We start from the raw sequence: 22,919 nt of genomic DNA, 5'->3' as shown, positions 1-22,919 counted from the left end.
CTCGGTACATAAGGATTGGATTGCCAACTAAATGGCCGCTGAGCTATCCTGGGGCTCGGGCAATGTCTGCGACGGACAGGATGGCCGCGCCATTGGGCCCTGTTCGTCGTCGCTATCTTTGATCACGTCAGCAGGGACCGTCCCCTGGGATCGAACCTTCTCGAACCTCTCATTGAGGTTTCTGAACCTCTCGTTGAGGCCTATGGACCTTTCGTCAAGGCCCTTCTCAGTCTCCACCAGTTCCTCCTCAGAGGCTGATTTCGAGTCTGTAATGGCCACCACCGCCGCCCCCCTTTTTTCAGGCGGGGACTCCACGGGGGTCTTAGCGATGGGCTGGAAAGAGGCTTCCCTCTGCGGCGGCAGGGATACTCTAGGCCCAGAGGCTGTTTCCATTGGCGTAGTCTCAGCCGGCTCCGCCAGGGTCGCAGCGACCACTTCGGTAGAGGCCTTAGCCGGGTGGATCAGAGCCCTCACCACCTTAGGTGCATCCTGGGCCTTCGCTTTGGGGGAGGATCAGCGCCTCGCTCCCCCTTCGAGATCGACCGGGTCCACTCCAGCGGCCTAACCGGGTTCTAGGACTTACTCTTCCCCGAACCAGAGCGCTGGCTCGTGGTCGAACGTGCCGGGGAAGTAGCACCCTGCTTGGCAACCGAAGAGCCCGACCTTTCGGTGCTCCCGGAGCCCGCAGACTCGCGGTGCTTGGCCTTCTGTTGGGCCCCCGTCGCCGGGGCGCCCTCAAAGGACTTAGAAGCCCGCTCAGACTTCTTCTTCGACTTCTCACTTGCTGTGCCCTTCTCCAGCCAGGTGGCGAGGCGGGAACGACGATCTTGTTTGGTCCGTTCCGAAATGTTCTTGCAGAGCGCACAGTCCTTCTCCACGTTGAGTCTTGTCCCCATGGAGGAAGTAGAGGCATTGTGAATGCTCGTCCTTGAAAACGTTATATAATCCGCATCCAGGGCAGTTCCTGAACAGCTTGTATCCGGGCATCGAGCTCCCCTTGTCCTGGGCCATGTCAGTTGAGGTAGGCCGCAGATCTTCCGGAATCCTCCAAAAAGTGTAAACTCGACGAAAACTTCACCCTTGAGGGGCGTAGAAGAATTCCGAAACGGGTCCCCGTTAACGGAAGTAGAAACGGTGGAGCTTGCGGCTCGATTAAACCGAAAAAATGAGAAATTCTGAAAAAGCGTGAAAACGCAGTTAAAAACTCGAGAGCTAAACACGAGGACTCCCAACACTTGAACGTGCGGTAAAAATCTGAGGATGGCTGCCAGAGGCGGGGCCTAGGGAGAGGGCAGTCATTGGCTGGGGGCAGTATGACCCAGAGATCAGCGATTGGTTACTACTGAGAAAGACAGATCAGAAACGAAACTGATACTGATCTTTTCTTTACCAAGCCTGACGGGGAATATTCATGAGCATGTGAATCCATGCCAGACCCCATGCTGGAGAATAGGGGGTTACCATGGACACCTCTATGTGCACTCCAATGCCCTGGAGTGACTTCTTGGAATGCACATCAAAGAAACACTTCCGCCTAAATGTATATTAAAATAAAGATTCATTATATTTACACAAGAGTCACTGTTCAATACAATAAACCAACACACACAGGTATACTTTACCATTCTTTCAAAAGGCCACTTAGTTGGTAGTTGCTTAACGCGCACAATTGAGGTTAACGAGTCTTCTGTATCATTGACAATAACATGCACCCACAAAGTTATACAGTAATTGCATTTAGTCAGCATACACAAGATCGTGATTTCTGGGAAGGAAAACCGTTGCTTTGCGTTATCCTAGCAGAGCTTCAGGATTCTGGAGGCAGTTTCCCTGCATGGAGAGTCTTTCAACGTGCAAACGCAATCCTAGCCAAAAGGCAATTTGTAGAGGGCTTGAAGTCTGGAAAAGCAGAAGTCAAGTCCCTGTGGATACTTTCTAGTCTCTAGGAAAGAAGATACACGAAAGCTTAACCAACGTTGGAGACCCTGTTATAGGACTCGCTAAAGGGACAGTTAGGGAGAATTCTCATAAATGTGCCAATTCCTCTACCTTAGAGCCCTCCAGCTCTTTTGATAAACTGAGCTTTTCAATTCTGTATGTTTTCTGTGTTTATTTCTTTGGTTATGGAGTTTAGACAACTCCATAGGCATCATCTTTTCATGCGTGTGTCACAGCACCCTCAGTGCAGTGGCACAGGGAAGCCTTATAGGCTGTCCCAAGATTCAAATGCCTTCTCTGGGATAAACTACTGTTTCCCATAGAAAGTAAAGTGAAATTGACTTTACTAGTCTTTTCAAATTCCTAGACCCAGCACACCCCATTTTACAATAGAGTGCTGGTGGGGTTACCTAGTATCTCCTTGTGCCTAGAAACTCACGTAGCAGTCAAATGCTACACTTTCCTCTCGAAATGGCTGGTGGCAGTGGTTTTACAACCAATTACCATGATTTTTCCCGACCGCGAACACCGGTAGCGTTAAATCGCGGGAGCCATGTTTTTCAAGATGGCGTCTGAGCCCCCTTTGTTTAAACAGGTCCCGGTCTTCTTTTTTCGCCATTTCTTTTTGGAAAGGTCCTTCTAGAGATTGTCTCCGCGCGCCAAACTGGGTTTGGTCCCTTTGTTCCTACGCCTTTGGCAGGCTGCAGGACTGAAGACGCCTCTGGTGTCAGAGTGTCTGGGGTGGGCAGGAAGTGAGGGAGATGCCCGAAACTCCTTGTGCTTAGTCTCCTAGGAGACCCAAATGCACTCTGCCGTGATTGGCTGGCTGACTGTCCGGCAAGGACAGCCACCCTGCTGGGTGAGTGGCAGCTAGGCTGGAATGGGATAGAACTGAATAAAAGGAGAGTCTCTTGGCTTGGAAGGCAGAGTCGACCACTGGAACGAAAGAACTGAAGACGAGCTTGAAGACGGCTGATGCAACTCCTGGACCGTTGGTTTGCCCGGTGAAGCCCTGCTGCAGGTCCGAATCGCCAAGTTCACCTCGACAGAGGAGCTCCTGCAAAGACAAACTCTCCCTTTGAGTTGGTCGGATCAATCAACTCAACCCCTAAGCCACCTGGATATTTACCTCAGAGCTGGCTGAATTTGCCTCGGCGTGCTGCAGGAAACCGAATAACCAGGGAGGGAGACACCAGCTTGTGTGCTTGACTTACAGCCACCAGACCGAAGTTTTGCCAAGCTTTTCGACTGTTCAACGGCAGTGCAAGAGTCCGACGTCCTCCCTCTCGTCGCCACGACCGAGGAACAGCGAGATCTGCAGGATCTGCCAGGAACAGAATTCTTCAGCTGCTGCTTTTTCTTCATTCTAAGGTACGGTCAACACCCAACTGACGATACTTCCTTCTCGCGGTGAAAGTGCTTGAAACTTTCCCAACTTGCAGGCCTAATCAGCTTGTGACCCCAATATACGAGTCTCTTTTACAAACTACTTTTGAGAAGTTTGGCAAAGACTTTTCCATTTAACTACGAGAACTGCTTTATCCTATACATTGACTTTGGCCTAAACCAATTGCATTGAATCAACTCCACAGGGGAACTCAAAATATTTGCACTGTCTTAGAATAATTGTAATCTTCTTTTAGGTGATGTTTTATTAACCCATGTCTTCTTGAGGCTAGTTCAAATACTCTGAAGGCTCCTCCTTCAAAGTAGTCTAAATGCCTCAGAAACTGATAGTTTAAAGTACTGAAGTATATCGGTGTATGATATAAGTTGCCTCCTTCTAGTGAAGGTTTTATAACTGACTAAAATAAAGTGTTTTACCAAGAAACCTGGAGTGTGAGTTCATTTGAATACTTGTAATTGTAGACCTATGTGTAACATCATTACAAGCTCACATTCCCTCTTGAGATAAGCCTGGCTGCTCAGCTCAGCTACCAAAAACTGTAGTACAGACTTATACCAAAGGTTGGTTTTGCTTGCACCTATAGTCCTAGTTGTGTGTAGTGGTCCCAAAGGGTACTGCATACAAACTTGCCTAACAGACAGAAGCAGCAGCTTGAGTCACAGGTAAGAAGGAGGTTTCCCTGGACACCTACTTGCACTCCAACGCTCTGGAGCGACTTTCTGGAATAAGGTAATCAATACCTTTTTCCCCCCACAGTACCTTAGGTTTGAAGAAAACCTTTGTGGTGGATGCTCGGCGATGTTGCAGCTCTGGACCAGACCTCCGGATTCCTTGGTCTGATGACAAAAGGCTGGACATTGGACGGGATCTCTCAGCAACAGTCTTGAGGGAGGGCCACTGGCACCGCTTTCATCAACTTCTTTGGTCACTCGAATTTGGCGCCTTTTCTGCAGCACCAACAAAGGACACGATTCGCCCGGTCAATCCTCTTCCGTTCCGGCAGTCCCAAACTCTGATGAGGGGGTCTGGGCCAGTTGGATTGGGTCTCTGGAGTGTCCTTGAAGGCTCAGCAAAGAATTAGACAGATCTGGCCTTTCAACGATGACGAATTGGGCAGCAGGTCTCCTGGTATTGGGGGTTTCCAAAGCTCTGGAAACTCACAGGACCTTGGGAGATGAGGAGTTATTTATAACGCACTTCATACCCAGAGGTTTCTAAGCACGGACCTGGGCATAGACCCTGTGGTGCTCCGTGTCGTCTTGCTTCCAAGGCGAGCACGTTACCCGAGCTATCCTGCCAAGACATTTGATGGCTCAAATCGAAGGAGTCCTTTTCAGAGTTCCTCTGTCGCACAGAAAACAGGGTCAGGACAGCAGTGGTCGCTTCACAGTGTAGCAAAGGGTCGACTTCCTTTTCACTTCAGGAGCCTCGCCTTTTATCCAGTTCCAGCACTTCCCTGCAAACTTCCTCTGCAGTTTACAGAAAGGAACGTTTGGCTGTCCAATCAGTACAGCCAGCCCCCCAGTGGGAGCGGGTCCCATTCAGGCACTCTGGCAGACAAAGCACAGGGGGATGGAAAACTTCTTCCTCCACTTACCGCCTGTCCGAACACACCCAAACACATGGACATAGCGTTTGGGGAGAATTCTCATATTTTGCAGACTTGATTTTATTTTTTACCTGGAGAGTGTGAGACCCTTTTCCCCCACTCATGTATTTTAATGCGATTTCTGAGCTTTGTGTTTCTTTTGGTTATGGAGCCTGACCAAACTCCATAGGCTTCATCTTTTACATTGTGTCACACAGCACCTCCATTGCAGTGGCACAGGAAAGTCTTTCAGATTTCCCAAAAGTTTAAATACCTTCTGTGGGATAAACTACTGTTTCCCAGAGCAAAAAAGTGAAATTGACTATTTGAAATTGTAACCTTCTAGACACAGCACACACACCATCTTACAATAGGGTGCTGGAGGAGTTACCCACTATCCCCATTGTCTAGCTTCTCATGTAACCATTTTATGTTACCCTTTCTACAATTAATGGATAGTGGCAGTGGTTTACTTTGACCTACCATTGGGAGTTTACACTGTGGGCTGTGTTCGAAGCTGCATTAAAGCACCCGTGGGTGCCCATTTTGTCAAAATGGCCCCGGTCTTCTTTTTTCACCATTTCTTGCTGGAAATGGTCCCTCTTGAGATTTACTCTGCGCGCCAAACCAGGTTTGGTTCCTTTGTTTGCTTTGTCTTTGGCGGGATTAACGAGTGAAACCTTCCTCTGGCTTCAGCATGACTGGCAGGGGTAGGAGGTGAGGGAGGTGCCCGAAACTCCCTGTGCTTAGTCTCCTTGGTTACAGGAATGCACCCAAAGGTGATTGGCTGGAGGGCTGTCCTCAGAGGACAGCCACCCTGCTGTGTGATTGACAGCTAGGCTGGAAATGAATGGGAGAAACCTGCATAAAAAAGGTAAGGCTTTTTGGCTTGGAAGGCAGAGTCGACCACTGGACGAAGGAATCTGAAGAGGAACTTGGAAGAGATGCCTGCCCGGTGAAGCCCCTGCTGCTGTGCTGAAGCTCCGAATTCGCCTCGACTAGAGAAGCCCTGCAAGGAGAACTTCTCCCCTTGAGTTGCTGGGACCAATCAACTCCAAAGTGAACTTGTTTGGATATCCTCTCGAAGTTGGTTGACCAAGCCTGAGCCACCTCAGAGTGCTGTACCCGAGAAGCAAGGAAAGTCTGAAGTGTTATCCGAGAAACGCAGCGTTGCTATTTGCTGTCAGGCGAGAGTAGCTGAAATGCTGAAGTGCCACTGAATTGAAGTTTGCCCTTGGCTGTCGCCGATCGTCCCATTGTGTTGCAGGAGTCCCCAGCAGTCCTCCCTCTTGTCCCCACGACTGAGGCACAGGAACAACAGGATCTGCAGAGCCACACAGGAACAAAAGCCAGTTGGACCAATTTCTTCTAACCAAAGGTACTGTACAGTCTAAGAACTTACCTCTTGTCTTGTAGCGTTACTTGTTCGCAGTTGAGATGCATCTTGGTTGCTCCTGTAGAGTTGCTTGCATCTTCTTCACCTCACAAGCCTCCCAGCTTGTGGCCCTACATTGATTCTACAAATACTTCTAAACCATTGTGCAAGACTTTCTTACCTGCAAGAAGTGCTTCAGCTCATCCATACTTTTGCCCAATTGACATTGGCTGGCCTGGCTCCCTGAATGACTTCTCTCCTCTGATTGTATGTTAGTACCTTCCTTCCAGGAAAGGGTGGACTTACTTTGCATTGGGGGTTCAAAGGTACTTCGCTGCTTCTTATTCTTTGACACTCATCTCAGTATTGATCTAAATGTACCAGTGATATATTATGTCCAGTGTCCTAGCCATTTAAGTCACCTGAGGGTGTAGGAAGTGTCTGTGTCATCCCAAATGGGTACTTGCTGATTTAGAGAAACTAAAACGTGTATGTGTGTTACGGTTATATTGCCCCTTCTGAAGAAGGCATATTCAAACTGACTGTTAAATTAATAATTTATTAATCAAGAAACCTTTTATGTAAGAGTTTGTTTGGATACTTGTCACTGTGAATCTCTGTGTAACCACCCTACTGCTCAATGTCCCCTCTTGATATAAGCCTGGCTGCTCAGCCACACTACCAACCTGTGTAGAACAGACGTATACCAAAGGTTGGGTTCCTATTGCCAGGAGGTCAAGGTTGTTGTAGTGCACCCAAAGGGTACTGCACCAAACCTTGGCTAACAGAATTGCACCAGATGACAAAGCATTTCCATTTATTGGAGTAGCAATGTCTGGCATGTCCATCTTTGAGGGAGTTGGAGGTGCCAGAACTCTAGGACTTCAGGAGCCAGGCTGCCAAGTTCATAGATTGAGGCCGAAGGTGAAGAGATGCCCCCTTGTATTGTGATAGCACGTTTGATCAGTTGTGGAAACCAAGGTTGTCTCGCCCACATAGGAGCAATAGGGGTTAGAGTAGGTCCTGCGCAGGAGGGGTCTCTGAGGAAAAGCGCAAGCAAATTTTCCCGACCAGTTCATCCACAGGGCGTTCCCACTTGGACCCTGGTTGGGGAAACCTGCAAGCGAAGTCTGCGCGTTTAAGCTTGTGGCAGACAAGTCGAATGGTTGATGACCCCGATTGGGAGAAGATTCCATCTAGACTATCTGTTGAGTGGCCACTCATGTTCCTTTGGTAGAGGGTATCTACTTTGAATATCTGCCAGAGCATCGAGTTCCCCTGGAACGTGTTGAGAGGTTAGGAACATGTTCTGCTCGAGTGCCTACTTCCATATTTCTTGGGACAGCCTGGACAGACAGATTGTGCTTTCCTGCTTGTTTATGTAGAACATGGCATTGGCATGGCAGTGGTGCTGTATTTGAGGACTTGCACTGTTTGGCCTGTAAGATGCTGTTCAGACTTGTAGAGCCTTGTGAACTGCCGGAGGTTCTAGGAAATGTATGTGTTTTTGGGCCGTGGTGCAGGTCCACTGGCCGTAGGCTGTGTGTTGGAGGAAGTGAGCTCCCAATCCGGTAAGGGAGGCGTCTGTAGTTGGAATCGTTTGTTGGTGGAATGCGAAAGAGTTTTCCTTTTAGCAGGTTGTCCCTGGCCCACCTGCTAAGAACCTGTACCAGGGTTAGCAAAACCACCACTAGATCATCCCACAGACCGCTTGCCCGAGACTATGGTTTCACTAACCACTCCTGCATTGGGTGCGTGTGAGAAACCAAGGGTATGCATGAGGCCATCATCCCGAGCAAGCGCAATGATTTGCGTACAGTTACTTGGCGACCGGCCTTGCAATGAGCGTTAGGGAGACTTATTTTTATGCTTCATCCCCTCTCCCAGTGAGACTCCCCCCAGCACGTTTTGCTGGACTTCTGGACCTTTTTCTCTCAACCCTGAATGAGTTGAGCCTTTTTCCTCTCATTCATTCTTGTGGGCTTTGTCTTTTGGAACTCCATTTGTTAGGCAAGATTTTATGCAGTACCCTGTTATACACAAGATGGGAGTCACTGAGCAGCCAGGCTTATCTCCAGAGGGGTCAATGTGAGCTGTAGGGTTGTAACAGACTTTCATAGTGACAAGTATCCAACTAAAACGTACTCTCAAGGCTTCTTGATTAAACAATTGTTTATTTAACAGTCAGTTTGAACAAACCTTCTTTAGAAGGGAGCAAATATCTAACACTTCATATATACACTTCAAAAATAAACACTCAGTTTCAATAAATCAGTAGATACCCATTTGGGATGGCACACAGAAACTTCCTACACCCTGAGGTGATTTATATAACTAAGACACTGTGGACATTCATATATCACTGGTACAATTAGCGCAATACTGAGTTTGGTGTTAAAAGGAAAAAGGTTAGAGGGAAGAAACAAGGGTACACAAGTTCCTCAAACAAGAGCTTTTGAACCCCCCCAATGCAATGTATATTAACCCTTTCCCAGCTACACAAGTTATATAATGTGTGACTTTTGGGGGGGGGGGGGGGGGGGGGAGACAGATCAAAACACAAAGTCAGAGGTTAGACGAGTCTTCCGGGAGCCAGGACAGCCAATGTCAATTCAGCAAAGTCTAGGGAAGCTGGAGTTCTTCTTGAGGTTAGGTAAAAAGGCTTGCATAATGTTATAGAGAGTTTTTGTTGAAAAAGAAATCACTGTTGAGCCACAAGCTGGGAAGCTTGTGATGGGCAAAGCTGCAAGCAACTCTGCAAGGGGCAGCCAAAGCAAGTCTCAACTGAGAGCTAGCAATGCTACACAAGAGGTAAGTACTCCTTAGTTTTAAAGTACCTTAGGTCTGAAGAAACTGGTTCCAGTTGGTTTCTGTTCCTGGGCCTCAGTCGTGGTGACAAGAGGGAGGACGTCTGGAGACTCCTGCACTACGGTTTGAAGGTCGGCGGCAGCAATGAGCAAACATCAGATCAGCGGCACTTCACGGTTTCACCTTCTCACGAATATCACCACCGCGGTTCTCGGATACCTTATGGGCTTTCCTCGCATCTGTCGTCCAGCGCTCTGTTGAAGTGGCTCAGGCTTGGTTAGTCCTGCTTCATGGGAGTCCAGAGGATCTTCCTGGACCTCGGGTCCAACTTCAAGACACACTAGATTCTGGTGTTCCTCTCCCTGGCAATCGGTTCCTGCAGCAGTACAGCCAGCTCTAAGAGGATTTCCAGAAGAGTCCGTCTTGGGGCCGATTGGTCCCACCAACCCAAGGGGAGAAGTCGTCCTTTGCAGGGCTTCTCTAGTCTAGGCGAAGTCAGAGCTTCAGCACTGTAGCAGGGCTTCACCGGGCAAACCAACGTCCAGGAGTTGCAGAACACTTCTCTTCTTCGGATTCTTTCATCTAGTGATCGACTCGCCGATCCGCTAGCACAGCGAGTAGAGCGCTCGCCATGACATCTTTGCAGAGCCTGCTGACGCAGGTTTGAATCCCGGCAGGGCCAAACTCAGCCTTTCATCCTTCCGAGGTCGATAAATGAGAAGCACACACCGTGGGTAATAATAAGCAGCGCTCAGATACCTGAGGGTTCGTAGCGCTATATAAATGCCAAATTATTATTGTTAAGAGCCCTTGCCTTTTATGCAGGTTTCTCCCATTCATTTGCAGCCTAGCTGTCAATCACACAGCAGGGTGGCTGTCCTCCAAGGACAGCCAGCCACACCAGCCAATCTCCTTTGGATACAGGAATGCACCCAAGGACACTAAGCACAGAGTTTTGCCAGACACGCAGGAGCCAGAGGCGGGCTTCACCTGTGAATCCTGCCAAAGACAAAACGAACAAAGGGACCAAACCTGGTTTGGCGCGTAGAGTAAATCTCAAACAAATCAACAAGAAATGGTGAAAAAGACGACCAGGCCATTTTGACAAAATGGGCACCAATGGGTGCTTAACTGCAGCAGCAATTGCAGCACGAGGTAGAAATACTCAATGGTAGAACAAAGTAAACCACTGCCACCAGCCATTAATTGTAGAAAGGGTAACAAAAATGTTAAATTAGAAACTAGACATAGGGGATACTAAGTAACCCTTCCAGGACCCTATTGTAAAATAGGGTGTGCTGGGGCTGTAAAGGGGAACATGTAAGTAAAGTCAATTTCACTGTACTGCTCTTGGAAACAGTAGTTTAACCAAGAGAAGGTATTTAAAACTTAGCAGAAATCCAAAGGATTTCTATGCGACACTGCAAAAAGATGATGCCTATGGAGTTTGTCAGACTCCAAAACCAAAAAGAGTTCAAATTCAGAAAAACACGAGTGGGAAAATGTCTCTCTCCAGGATAAGACTTAAAAGTCCTAAAGTCCAGCAAAAGTCTCCAAGGTAGAAGGGAATTAGAACATTTCTGAAAATTCTCCCCAACACCATTCTTTGTATTCTACCTGTACTATGGAGGGTCAGCTCCATAGCTCTTAAAAGCATCTGTGTTTTACTACTGCAGCACACAGCGCCTTATGGGCAGTGTTACTGGGGACCCTTGGGTTCCTCCTTAAAATTCATTTTCTGTATTCTCAAGTTAACTACAGTTAAGGATTAGTATCTCTTCCAAACCTCTATAGTCTGAGCGATTGGCACACACCACCTTCAATGGAGTGCCCAGTGGTCGAAGTGTACGAAAAGAAGTAGTGGAGCCATGTTCTCCGAGGGCCTGCCGCGCCACACACCCACACACCCACCCACCCACCCACCCACCCACCCACCCACCCACCCACCTGCTATTTATGGGAATATTCAATACAGTGAACTGAAGTGCAAGCTTCAACTTCCTACACTTCATATTTTAAAACTAAACCATTGCAGAACGGTTGCTTTTTAAAATAAAAGTATAGGAACAGTGAAACTTAAAAATAAAAAGTATGGGAGCACTGCTCTCGACCGCTCCCGCCTACATCGACCTCTGGGAGCGCCAAAGGGATACATAGTATCCCCCCCCTTCTCTCTGTGACTTTAGTCCCAGACAATCACCTACCTAGTTGTGGCTTGTGGCAGTGGACGTGTTCTACCAACTATTGTGCATTTTCTTGTACCGCAGGCTATGTCCATAGCCCCGATATTGCACAGTAGAAGCATTCAATTACCAACTTGGGGCCTCCCTTTTTTCCACCATTACTAGTGTGGTTGTTCTTTGTTAGCCCTTCTACCATTTCTGGGAGGGGGAGGTCAGTGTGCGTTTTGCCTTTAGCGGGAACCAGTATGTATCCCTGCCTAGGCTCCAGAGTATCTGGGCAGGGAGGAAGTAGGAGAGGAGTTTTCCACCCCCCCCTGTCTTGACTACCAGAGTGCCTGAATAGAGGTCCAGCTCCCACAAAGGGTCTGGCTTTCCTGGTTTGACAGCCAAACGCCGCTTTCTGTAAAATGCTGAGGGAGACTGCAGAGGAGTGTGCTGGAATTGTCTAAAAGGTGAGGCTTCTGGAGTGAAAAGCAAGTCTAACACTGGAAACAGAAGTAACCGAAGAATACAACCAGAGATGCATGCAGACCCATTACAACCGCATGAATTGACCACTGCTATCCTGACCAGAGGAGCTCCGAAGAGGACAACTCCTTCCCTTTGGTTGGTGGGAACAACCAGTCCCAAGACGAACTTTGAAAAAAGTCATCTCCCGAGGTCCTACGAGCTTCCAGAGCTGTAGAATCCCAATACTAGGAGACCCGCTGCCCTTTTTTTTACTGCATCGTTGTGGAAAGGACAAATCCACCAAAATCTTTGTTGAACCCGTAAAGACACTCCAGAGATCCGATCCAACTCACCCAGACCCCCTCACCAGAGTGTGAGACTGCAGGAACCAAAGATCGACCAGACGTTTGTGTCCTTTGTTGGTGATGTAGAAAAGGCACCAAAACCACAGAGTGAACGAAGAAGTTGATGAGTCCTGCCACAGGTCCTCCCTCAATACTGCTGCTGAGCGATCCCGTCCATTGTCCTGCCTTCAGCCACCAGACCAAGGAATTTGGAGGTCGGGTCCAGAGCTGCAACATCACAGAACATCCAGCACAAACATTTTCTTCTAACCTAAGGTACTGTGTGGGAAAAGGTATTGCTTACCCGATTCCAAGAAGTCACTCCAGGGCGTTGGAGGGCACATAGAGGTGTCCAAGGTAACCCCCTCTTACCTCTGCCCCAAGCCGCTGCTTGTGTCCTCTTTTCGAGTCAGTTTTAAAAAAGGTCACCCTTGTTAGTCAACTTGCTGCTTCAATAACTCTAGACAATGGAAGAAATCCACAGGAACTCTTCATTATTTGCTGAATGTCAAGACTTCAAGCCCTCTCCGAACTGCCTTTAACTAGGGTTGCGTTTTTGGACAAAAGACTTACAAGGCGAAGAAACCATCTCTAGAACCCTGAACTAAGCTCCTGCTAAACCAACTAACCATTTTCTCCCCTTAAGTGACCTTACTATATGTGTTTGCAGAGTAAATGTACTACTGTATAAACTGTTGAAAACTGCATGAGTGCGCAATAACTGTTAATATGAGAACATTGTCTTTTCTCGAACAAACACAAAAGTGAAAGTGCCCTTTGAAGTGTATCAAGTATTTAAAGTGATTATGGAGTAAATATTATACATTTTATATAATTAAAAGTGTAACGCCCTACTTTGTTGGGGAAGTCGAGCTAAGATTCAGCGTACTTACCTACAGCTCACATCTTCCTCTTAAGAGGAGCCAGACTGCTCTGCTACTCTACCAAGGTCAGTTAATACAGACCAATACTATCAGTAGGACTTTAGGAACGCTCCCCTAACAATGAGGTGCTTGCAGCAGCATGTTCTGGCTCCCAGCAATTGTTTAATTTGGCTGGAAGGAGGACTTGACTTTCTCATTGATGGAATCTCAATTGGGAAAAAAAGGTCGATAGTTCTTTGGGTGTGGTCTTCGCAAAACCTGAGGAGACTGCCCGGTTATTAGCTAGTCTAGAGAAGGGTACATGGAGATGGACTCTCTGCGGAGGTGTGCTGACACTACTGCGAGCACCTTGGTGAACACTCTTGGGGCTGAGGCGATAGCGAAGGGGAGCACCTTGAACTGGTAGTGTACTCCCGCTATTTGGAATCGCACATATTTTCTGTGCGCTGAGAACATTTAAATATGAAAGTATGCATCTTTCATATCCAATGTTGCCATGTAATCCCCCGTTTTAGGAGAGGGGGGGGGGGGGGGTTAACTTTGGAGCGTGTGAACATGCAGAGCTTTTGAGGTTTGACATAAGTTTTCTCTGGGCGCAGATCTACTACTGGACGCATGGATGGGTCTTTCTTTGGCACAAGGAAGTACTTTGAATAAATGCCCTGGTTTACCGGAATTGTTGAGACCATCTCTATGGCTCCTTTTTCCAGCAGGGCTTTTACTTCCTCCATTAGTATGCAGCACTCTTCTGGCATCATCCTTTGTTTTGGCAGGCGTTTGGGTGGTTTTTGCAGAAGTTCTATGGAATACCGGCTCGCGGCGGTGGACAGTACCCACTTGTCTGACGTGATCACCTCCCGTGCGTGGGCAAAATGTGAGATGCGACCTACTGGAGTAGCATGGGAGGGGATTTGGAGCAGTGCGTCATTGCTTGAGAGGGGTGGAGCCTCTGGCCAGGGAGGTTCTGCCTCTTCCTCTGGATCTTTTATGGCCTCTTTGAAAATTAGAAGAGTAAGATTGTCCCTGTGAGGAGCCCCACGATGAAGACTGCCCGTCTTGATTGTACCCAGAAGAGCGTTGCGTGGCCTGTCCCCGAAAACCTCCTGGAGTTAAAGGAACCCCATTGGACGAATAGTCTGTCGGTCATTTGGCCGAGAGACATGAATATCATACTCTTCCTTTGCACTTTTGAGGGCATCTTTGACTGCCTTGCCAAAGAGGGCATAAGGTTCCACCAGCATGTTTAGCAGTGTGGCCTGCGTTTCCAATTTAAACCCAGACTGTCTAAGGCAGGCATGGGACTTGATAAGTTTGCCCTCTGCAATGATGCGACCCGCATTGTCTGCAGAGTCTAGATTGTTTAAGAATGCAGTTAGATAACTGCTTGCCTTCAGAGATGGTGCAGAGTAGCAGAGACTTTAAGGGTTCGGGAACCGCCCCAACTTGTTGCAACTCATCCCACTTATGACAGCGATAACTAGCTAGAAGGGTGGTGTTATTAGCAATTCTTGCCCGATAGGACGCAACCTTTCTACTGAAGGTGTAGATCTTTTTGCTGTCCTATCTAGCGGGGCTTCAGCCGATGCCAGAGGAGTGCCAGCCCCATTTCTAGTAGTGGTGACAGGAGAGTCAGGTTTGAGTTGTACAGGGGGGGGGGGGGTCTGTAGGTACTATTTGACTACATTTTCAATGCAGGGGTTAAACCGCTCGTGAGGTTTGGCATAAACAGGCAAGGCTGGACACGCCTCTGGATGGACTGTAAAGAAGGGGGGGGGAATGAACTGAGTGGCAGACCTCTTGTCACCAAGAAAGGCCTCCACAAAGTCACTGACCACCTGGGTCTACTGGGTGTCAATATTGAAGTGTTGGGCAACCTTTAGCAGCAGCGCGTTATATTGTAGCTGATTATCTGCGAGTCTGCCATGGGCTGATCTTGGTGGTCTGGCAACTGGATGACAGATGTCATCATAGTACTGGTCTTGGCTGCATCGATCTTCCTGGTCTACGAGAGAGCCTGGCTCCCGAGACCCTGAGGGATTGATAAACTACATGTCCCGAGAAGGTTCGTGCTAAAAGGAGGCTGGCGGGACCTGGGCAGAAGTGCTGGGCTGCGAGGTGTCAAGATGTGGATTTTTGGCAGGGGATTGGTGTTTAGCAGCCCCAGTCTGAGACGAGTCCCTAAGAGACCCACGTTCTTAAGGGTGCCAGTGTGCCTGTCCATGAAATCTACACATCAGGACATCCTCTTCATTATTCTATTGAAATGTTCACAGGTCCACAGACAGAGTGGGGGGTGGGGGGGGGGGGGGGTGGAAAAACTGAGGGGGTGTCTGGCCTTTGTGCTGCATAGCCCCTGTGAGCATCTGCAGGAGAGGAGGAACCAGCTTCCTGAGAGACAGTGGGCTGGAGTGTCAAAGTTGTCAAGGATTTAGCCAATTTCAGCGGCTATGTCTTTAGAAGGGTAGCAGGTACATGTTTCTTTGTAAGTTCTTACATTTTCGGCGTAGACTTGGGACGCCGATGCACTGTTCGCTGTGTGCTTTCGGCACGTGAAACGAGGGCCTTTTTATGTGCGGCGCCTGAAATGGCTTTTGATGCCAGTTCTTGAGGTCTGTTATACAGCGAAAGCGTGAGCGATGTCCCACAGGACAGGGAAACTTTAGAGGCTTTCTCCAGGAACACCACGTGGGCTTCAGCAGTAGACTTCGCCGATGGTCGGCCATGGGTTGTGTGTTTGGAAGTGTGTGCGCTTGGGCCGCTGGGTGTAGTCTCCGTCACAGAGCCGTGGTCCTGCTTAGTGGAATCACAGGCCCGCACATGGGGTTCCGATTAACCTAGTCGCCTTTGGCGTCACTAAGGACGCAATACTGCCCTCACTGGATTCCCCAGTCTTGTTGATGGAGGCTTCAGCCTGCATGGTGAAGACTGCCCAGGGCTTGGTCTGGGATCTTTCAGGACGGAAAAGTTTGCAGGATCTGCAGATCTTTCCTGTGTGGTCCCTAGGAAGACAGTCGTTGCACACTCAGGGCGTATCCTTCCAAGGGAAATTCCCATTGCATATATATATAGGGCAAAATTTAAAAAAGGGGTATTTTCCATCGTAAACGGAAAGCAGTTGGTGACAAAAGGGAAAATAGGGTGTAAGAATAGGCATTCTCTAAAGGGATGCAACTATATGCAACCCCCCCCCCCCCGCTCTCGCTACTGGAAGGGCCGAGGCCCAAAGGGGCCCATGAAGGCCGCAGTGTCTGGTCGTCGAGTCAATCAGGAGTCGTCGACGATGGAGCCATCTGCAGAGGGTCGTCGAGCAGTAGATGAGGCAAGGGGTGGATGGTAAAGGATAGAAAGAAGTCTACGAATAAACTTTAGATAATCAAAAGGCATCAGGCTGACAGTAACTCCTCAACCTGCGACCAACTACGGTGGCGGAAAGAAACAATCCGAGGGACACGCGATGGACCATGAGTACATCAGACGTCACACTAGGGATAGTATTACTACAAGCCCAGTCGACGTCCTTTCGAGTTTCGAACACAAATCTTGTAATACTCAGCGACTACCACTAGATGTCGGACTATGCAGAGTATGTGATCCAAGTAGACCCACAAGCCTCTGAAAAATACATCTCATTCCATATCTCCCACTGTCGCCTTGAAATCTTCAGTGTGCAGCAGGCAGCAGAATTTGAGCAATCCCTCGCATATGTCTTGGGTGCCAACTACATTGTCAGCTGTTGAGATTGAGGCTACTAGAACGTTCATCTTTTTTTGTTTCAAACGGTATACCAACAATTTTGATTTCTTTTACCACTCTTACAGAAGTCCCGATTCCTTGCCAGGCAATAGAAATTTGCTTTGTGTGCGTTTCATTAATCTCAAATCACAGCTTCAGTAGGTTTTGTGCGTGGTCTAGTGGTTAACATTTGAGACTCTGCATCACATGTGATTCGCCTTAAAAGTATGCACCATTATAAAGAGGAACTAAAAAATCTTCTGCAAAGTTTGTTTCCATTTCTCCTAGTTCTGCATTATTTTTCAGCTTCAAGGTAAAAACCATATACTCAAGAATTCAATCTCCAACATGCTTCCAGTTTCCACTTTTAGGAGAAAGCAAGACAACCTTAAACTTACATTATCAACAGATTTAAGCCGAAGACCAATTTTGCCGTCTTGATCCTTGCACAGAATTACTTCACGGACACCTTGTTTGATTTCTGCTCTGCGAATTCCAGCATCATTTGCAGTTATAGGAGCCACCATGTAATTCATTGAAGAAGGCCTTGTTGCCAGTTGCTGCTGAGAAGGGGCAAGTAGAAAGAATTCAAATTGCAAATCACAGGACAATTAAGCACCAGTACAAATACTCTTTTCCTTACAATTCTTCACGCAAACGCAAAGGAAAAAAATAAAAATATAAAAATAAAAATAGATAGACTAATAGAGATAGCTAAACTTAATCTTTTACCACCGATCATGAGAATTTGCATTTTGTTTTATAGCGTACTGAACTAGGTTTCAGTATTTTCACTTTGACCTGCAACACAATCTTTGGGTTTTGTGAACCAAGCCTTCCTATTACCGCTGGAACACGTTGAAGGTTGTTGAATCAAAGAGCATGGAACATAACAGGGTAGTTGCTTTTTCTATGCATGAACATCACCAAAATAGAGGGAAATGCATACAGGAATCTTACTACACAACGTAAAAAAGACAAGACTACTTTGCATCCAGCAAGTGAAGAGGGGCATTTGGACTTGCTCCTGGTGGTACACAGTTAGTGCACTGGGAAGTCCAAGTTTTGAAAACCAATTGATCGATACTTCATACCCATACAAAAACTGAAAAGCCTTGGTCTTAAATATTTTGCTGCTTCATACTGAATTATTGGGTCAGTCAACTATTAACACATTCTAACAAGCCAACAATCAGTACATAAAGAGTGATAGGAAACAAAGCAGACTGCTGCTTCTATTGCATATAATAAACCACTGTCATTCTTGAAACCAGCATTAAATATGTATTAGCCCTCATATGTTAATTGCATACATTACGCTAACAGCATACTACATATTTGCTGTATGAACGACAAAAGGAGGAACATTATAAAACACATTTTTATTAGCATTTGGTTTTAAAAGAAATTAAACCTTATTGCTATACATCACAGATCTATATACAACATAATCCCAATATGCGTAAAATAGAATTAGATTTTAACTCTTCTTCTCAGGGGACTAGGCCCCCTCCTTTGTTCCTTAAAAGCAACAATAACATTTTTTTAAAAGGGGGCAAAGCAAAAAAATACAATTTTTTTTTTTTTACAAAAGTGCCCACATGCTTACTGTTTTTAAAAACATTAAAGTTCCAATTTAGGATTCGCCCTCTTTTCCAATTATTTCTAATATTTCCTTCAGGAAAGGCAAAAGTGCCAATTTTACCTATACTCTGTCACCTAGGAGTAGAATATTCCACCAGTCATCTGCAGACTTTGTGGAAGAATGGGTTAAACAAATTTACCCAGCCACCTGGTTCTTGGAATTCTCACGACTGGCCACTCCAAAATCAGGTGGAACAGTGTTTCTCGCAGATTTCTGCATAATCTGCAATCATAGTTTAAGTTGTTATCGTTTCTCACTTCCACGATTACTCTAGTGGGCATCAGGTTCAAGCGAAATCGCATGTATTGAGCTTCAAGCCCTGCTGGGAAACCTTACCAGGTATTTTGTCTTATTTTGTCCGTTTTCCTCTGGATCTATGCTCCAAACTGCAGTGCCCAAGAGTTTCAACTTTCTTCCTGCTTCCCTGGTGGTAATCTAATCTTGATTGAGAAGCTTTTATTTCACCATTCCTGGGTTTGACTTTAAAATTTCTACCGATGTGGATAGGTCTTGCAATATCACCAAGCAGGCTATTTTCCATGCGTTTAAGATGGGTTCACTGTTCTGGAGCGCCTTATTCAGGACTTCAAAGCCTCCTTCAATATGGACTAGCAGGCATTTACGATAGAAGGCCAATGTTTTCCAGACAGTGACGGAATAGAGAGATGAAAGTCCCAACTCTTCTTTTAATAATTGGATGGGTAGGCAGGAAAGTAAAGCCAACATACATCTCTAGAAAATGCCCTCAAGTTTAGGCCATACCACAACTGAAAGGGTGAAGGAAGCCTCTGCTCCGTACATCAGGATTGGCGCCACTTTCAAAATCGATAAAAAAAAAAACCAAAAAAAAAAAACCACTGGTTTTAGGGAAAATTTCCAGTGTTTCAATTGTATGAAAGGCCAGGTGAGGCCAGATTTCCGGTCTTCAATCTCAAAGTGACCTCTCTTTGTGAGTCTGTGGCACTGTTTACACACATACCCAAATAATTGATTGTCGACGCCTCCATGACTTTCACCCTTTAAAAACCACAATGTTTTATTGATGTTCTTTTTATCATTTCTGCCAAATATGCGGCATCCAACTGTCTCTGCAGCCCTACTTGTGTTCGATACAGGAGGACCAAATCATCCACGTAGAGCAAGCGACTGATGGTTCCCTCGCTATTCGTGGTGTAAAGCATCTGATATTAGCTAATGCAGAGGCAATGTTAGAGTTGAATAAATTGTAAATTGCCTGGGCCAAGGTGCACCCCGGTTTTATTCCTTTTGAGGTCTTTATAGGTGTTGACAGGTTGCTATGGTCCAATCTGACTTGTAGACTAGTTTTTGAATAAAGGGAGATCAATGCTCATTATGTCCTATGGACAATCCCAATCTTTTAACTTCCTCCAAAGCATTGGTCTCTCGATACTATCAAATGCCTGTGCGAGGTTAATCGAGGCCAAGTACATCTTTCCTTTCTCCTTATGCTTGGCTCAATCATAGAAAGATTCAAGGTGGTCCCGATGCCTTTGACAAATCCTGCCTGCCATCTAATCATACTTTACAGCCTCCTGGCTCCAGATTGTCAGAGCCTTCAGCAGGAGGGCTCCAAATATGTTACCTATCATGTCCAGGAGGGCGATAGGCCTGTAGTTACTTGGGTTAGACTCATCGCCCTTCTTGAATATGGGAACGATTATGGAAGTGCGCCATGAGTCTGGGATCATCCTTGTTCTCCCTGAACAAGTCGTACATCAAGCCGGTCCTTTCTCTGGGTCTTTTTTTAATGTATAATTAGCAATTCCATCTGGTCCTGCGGCCCTTGATTTACTTGCAGCTTTAATGAGGTTCTCGATCTCATTCTTTTCTACTGGAAACAACCAACTGATCTTCCTTGTTCCTTCATCTTCTTTCTCCTCGATTTCAGTTGAAAACAGAATACTGAAATGGTTAAACCAAACTTTAGCTGGTACAAAATTTGAGGTTAAAGCTGCCTGCAGGGCGCTGATGTCATTAAAAACCCTCCACATTTCGGATGTTTTTTTTTGTGGGTACTAAGTTTAGCATGTACTCAGCGTCACGCTGATGCAAAGCCCACTTGTGACCCTTTAGCCAATTTTTAAAACGCTGTTTTAGTTTTCTTATCGACTTTGTATCTTCCAGATTCTCTTTTTGAATGGCTTTTAAGTCTATCTTTTTTAGAGCAATCTCCTTATTAAAAAGGTGTGGTGCTTTACAAATTGAAGGCGGGGGGCCTTTCCACCAATTTCTTTGTATAATGCAAGGTTTTGATGTTCCGAGGGTTTTTCAATTTTTTGCCCTCCCATGGATGTGCCTCCTACTGAATCCTTGGTGGTTTTGATTTCGTTTCTTCCTGGTTCGACTAGGAATCATTTTTGCTCCTTGGGTCGCTTTATTCTCTATAGGCCCCTGATTGTAACGCTTATCATGCCATGATCACTGAAGTTCAACATCCAAACCTGAAAGTTATACATTTTGGCGAAAATTAATTCTGAGGCAAATATATTCAAGGGTTTTTTCCTCTGTGCCTCTCCTCCAGGAGGCCTTTGCTGGGATGTCCCCCTCAAAGCGACCATTGGCAATGTGCACATTTTTCCCTTTCAATTCCTCTCTCCACAAGAGCCCTTTGATGACTTGTGGGGGAGCAGTGTTATAGGGTTCTTTTGATTAAATTCACCCTTACGTCGAAGCAGTAGATAATAAGGTCCCCACATCTTAAAATGTGCAAATTGAGAAATGTATGGAAACAACGGCCAATCAGCTCGTGGACAGATCTTGCAAATCCCTCGGCGCTGATGAAGTGACATTCCAATATAGATTTATTAGTAGGAGTGATCGGCAATATTTTTGTTCTGTTCCTGTAGAAATTAGTAGAACTTGAATCAAAGTGGATGCGCATTTTTCACTAATTGCCTTGCAGTTTCTGGTGTTTTTCATGGCTAGTAATAAGCCTGCCGCTTGTCGCCCCCTTGGTAGCAGGGTTTATGTAAATTGAGTACCCCATCCAATATTGGAGGTACCCGCCACTGTTTCCTGAAGGCAGACAATATCAAAATCTTCGAAATTTAGGTCACCTCCTCCTAATAGATAGGCAAAGCCCCTGGTGTTCCAGTAGACCACTGAAATGTCCGAGAGCAGTCCTCCGAGGTGGGCTTCACCCAGAAAATGTAGACGCTATGCTGCATAGTCATCCATTGCCAACGTCCCTGCCAACAAGTCCCAAGAGACTTCTTTACTTCCAGCTCTCATGTCTTCCCTAGAATAGGATCTCCGCCTCCCTCAGCGCTTATTATCTGCGGTAATAAATATCTTTATGGGCCGACTCCCGAGGTGGTCATCGATGGTTCCTCTGGTTCTCCCTGTGATGGCTTTTAAGAAGCTGCGTTCTTGCAGGCTCCAACTAACTTCCGATTCTCTCCACCATCAACTCACTCCGACTTCCCTTGGGTTTCTTAGGGCTCTGTTCATAGTTGTCATAACTAGACAAGACATATCCCATAGGCAATAATCTCCTTCCCTCTCGTAGCAGTAGGTTTTTCTTCTCCTGCGTTGCTACATAAAGGATTACCTTATCCAATCTCGACTCCTCAGGGAATTCAAGTGGAAGTTTCGACTCTATGCCCTTTAGTGCTGAGTGACACTGCAGAAACCAAAGGATATTCGCTCCGTTTAGTATCAAGCGTATTAAGAAGATTCTTTCCAGGAGTAAACGGTAAGTATTGTTCAATCTATCTTTGCTTCGTTTCTGCCCACCCGTCTGGCACTTAGGTCCTGCTCTGTCCTGAGGTCGTTGAGGTTTCTTGTTCTTTTGGGGGCTTATAATACTCGCTCTTTTCTGCTCCAATGGCCAGGTTTTCCTTATTAACTCCCTGGAAGATAACCGGGGACAGTTTGGAAAGGCCTCTCCAGGAGTTCGAGCAATGTAGAGACCAGTTAATACCCACCATAAGAGCTGTAGAAAGTAGGAGCTACTACTACTGTGCTGCATCATCAAAGCTAATTTAACTGTGGATTATGGTGATCGTGGCCTTGTGATAACACTGACAGACGCTAGAGCAGTCGACTAGATCGGCAGGTAGGGGTTACTCTTGCAAAGATGTAAAGGGTGTCCAGAACCTGGCTTTTGGCAATGTCAGCACTTCATTCGGCTAAGAAGAGTGTGAGGGGTCAGAAATGTGAGGCAGACATCTTTGTGAAGATTTCTCAACAAATGCTATTTTAAGATAAGGTTGGATGTACAACTCACTATCCCTACCCTGACGAGTATTTCCCTGCCTAAACACAAACAAAGTATATCTGACCCTCACACTTTTACATACAGAAAGTAAACAAGGAAATCCATAGCAGTTCTCAAACAATAATTGACTTTGGAACGTCACCACTGTCTTTGTAACTTGGGCGAGTTTAAACATGAAAAGGATGCCCCAGTAAATGCGAGGTGTAAATAAAATGTCGCCCCCAAGAACCTTTTTTTTAACCAAAGTAAAAGTGAACCGTATCACCTGCGACCAATCCAAGGCCTTTCAATTGAATTTAGACACTGGCTCAAAGAACTGTGTAT

General features: G+C 46.4%; 1 protein-coding gene across 2 annotated transcripts in view; it reads right to left on the bottom strand.

The window, feature by feature from the left end:
- The window catches only part of SDCBP (syndecan binding protein), a 403,969-nt gene that overhangs the window by 221,194 nt on the left and 159,856 nt on the right, over window positions 1–22,919 (bottom strand). Inside the window, exon 5 of one of the 2 annotated variants that reach the window (XM_069621090.1) lies at window positions 17,109–17,273. In XM_069621090.1, coding sequence (XP_069477191.1) covers window positions 17,109–17,273 — 165 coding nt within the window. The remainder of the gene's footprint in view (window positions 1–17,108; window positions 17,274–22,919) is intronic. The other variant, XM_069621091.1, reaches the window with a different exon arrangement.

This window comes from Ambystoma mexicanum, chromosome 5q (genome assembly GCF_040938575.1).
Source record: "Ambystoma mexicanum isolate Mex_15411 chromosome 5q, UKY_AmexF1_1, whole genome shotgun sequence".
NCBI lineage: Eukaryota > Metazoa > Chordata > Amphibia > Caudata > Ambystomatidae > Ambystoma > Ambystoma mexicanum.
Note: the sequence above shows the minus strand (reverse complement) of the source record. Positions and strands in the feature narration are given on the sequence as shown.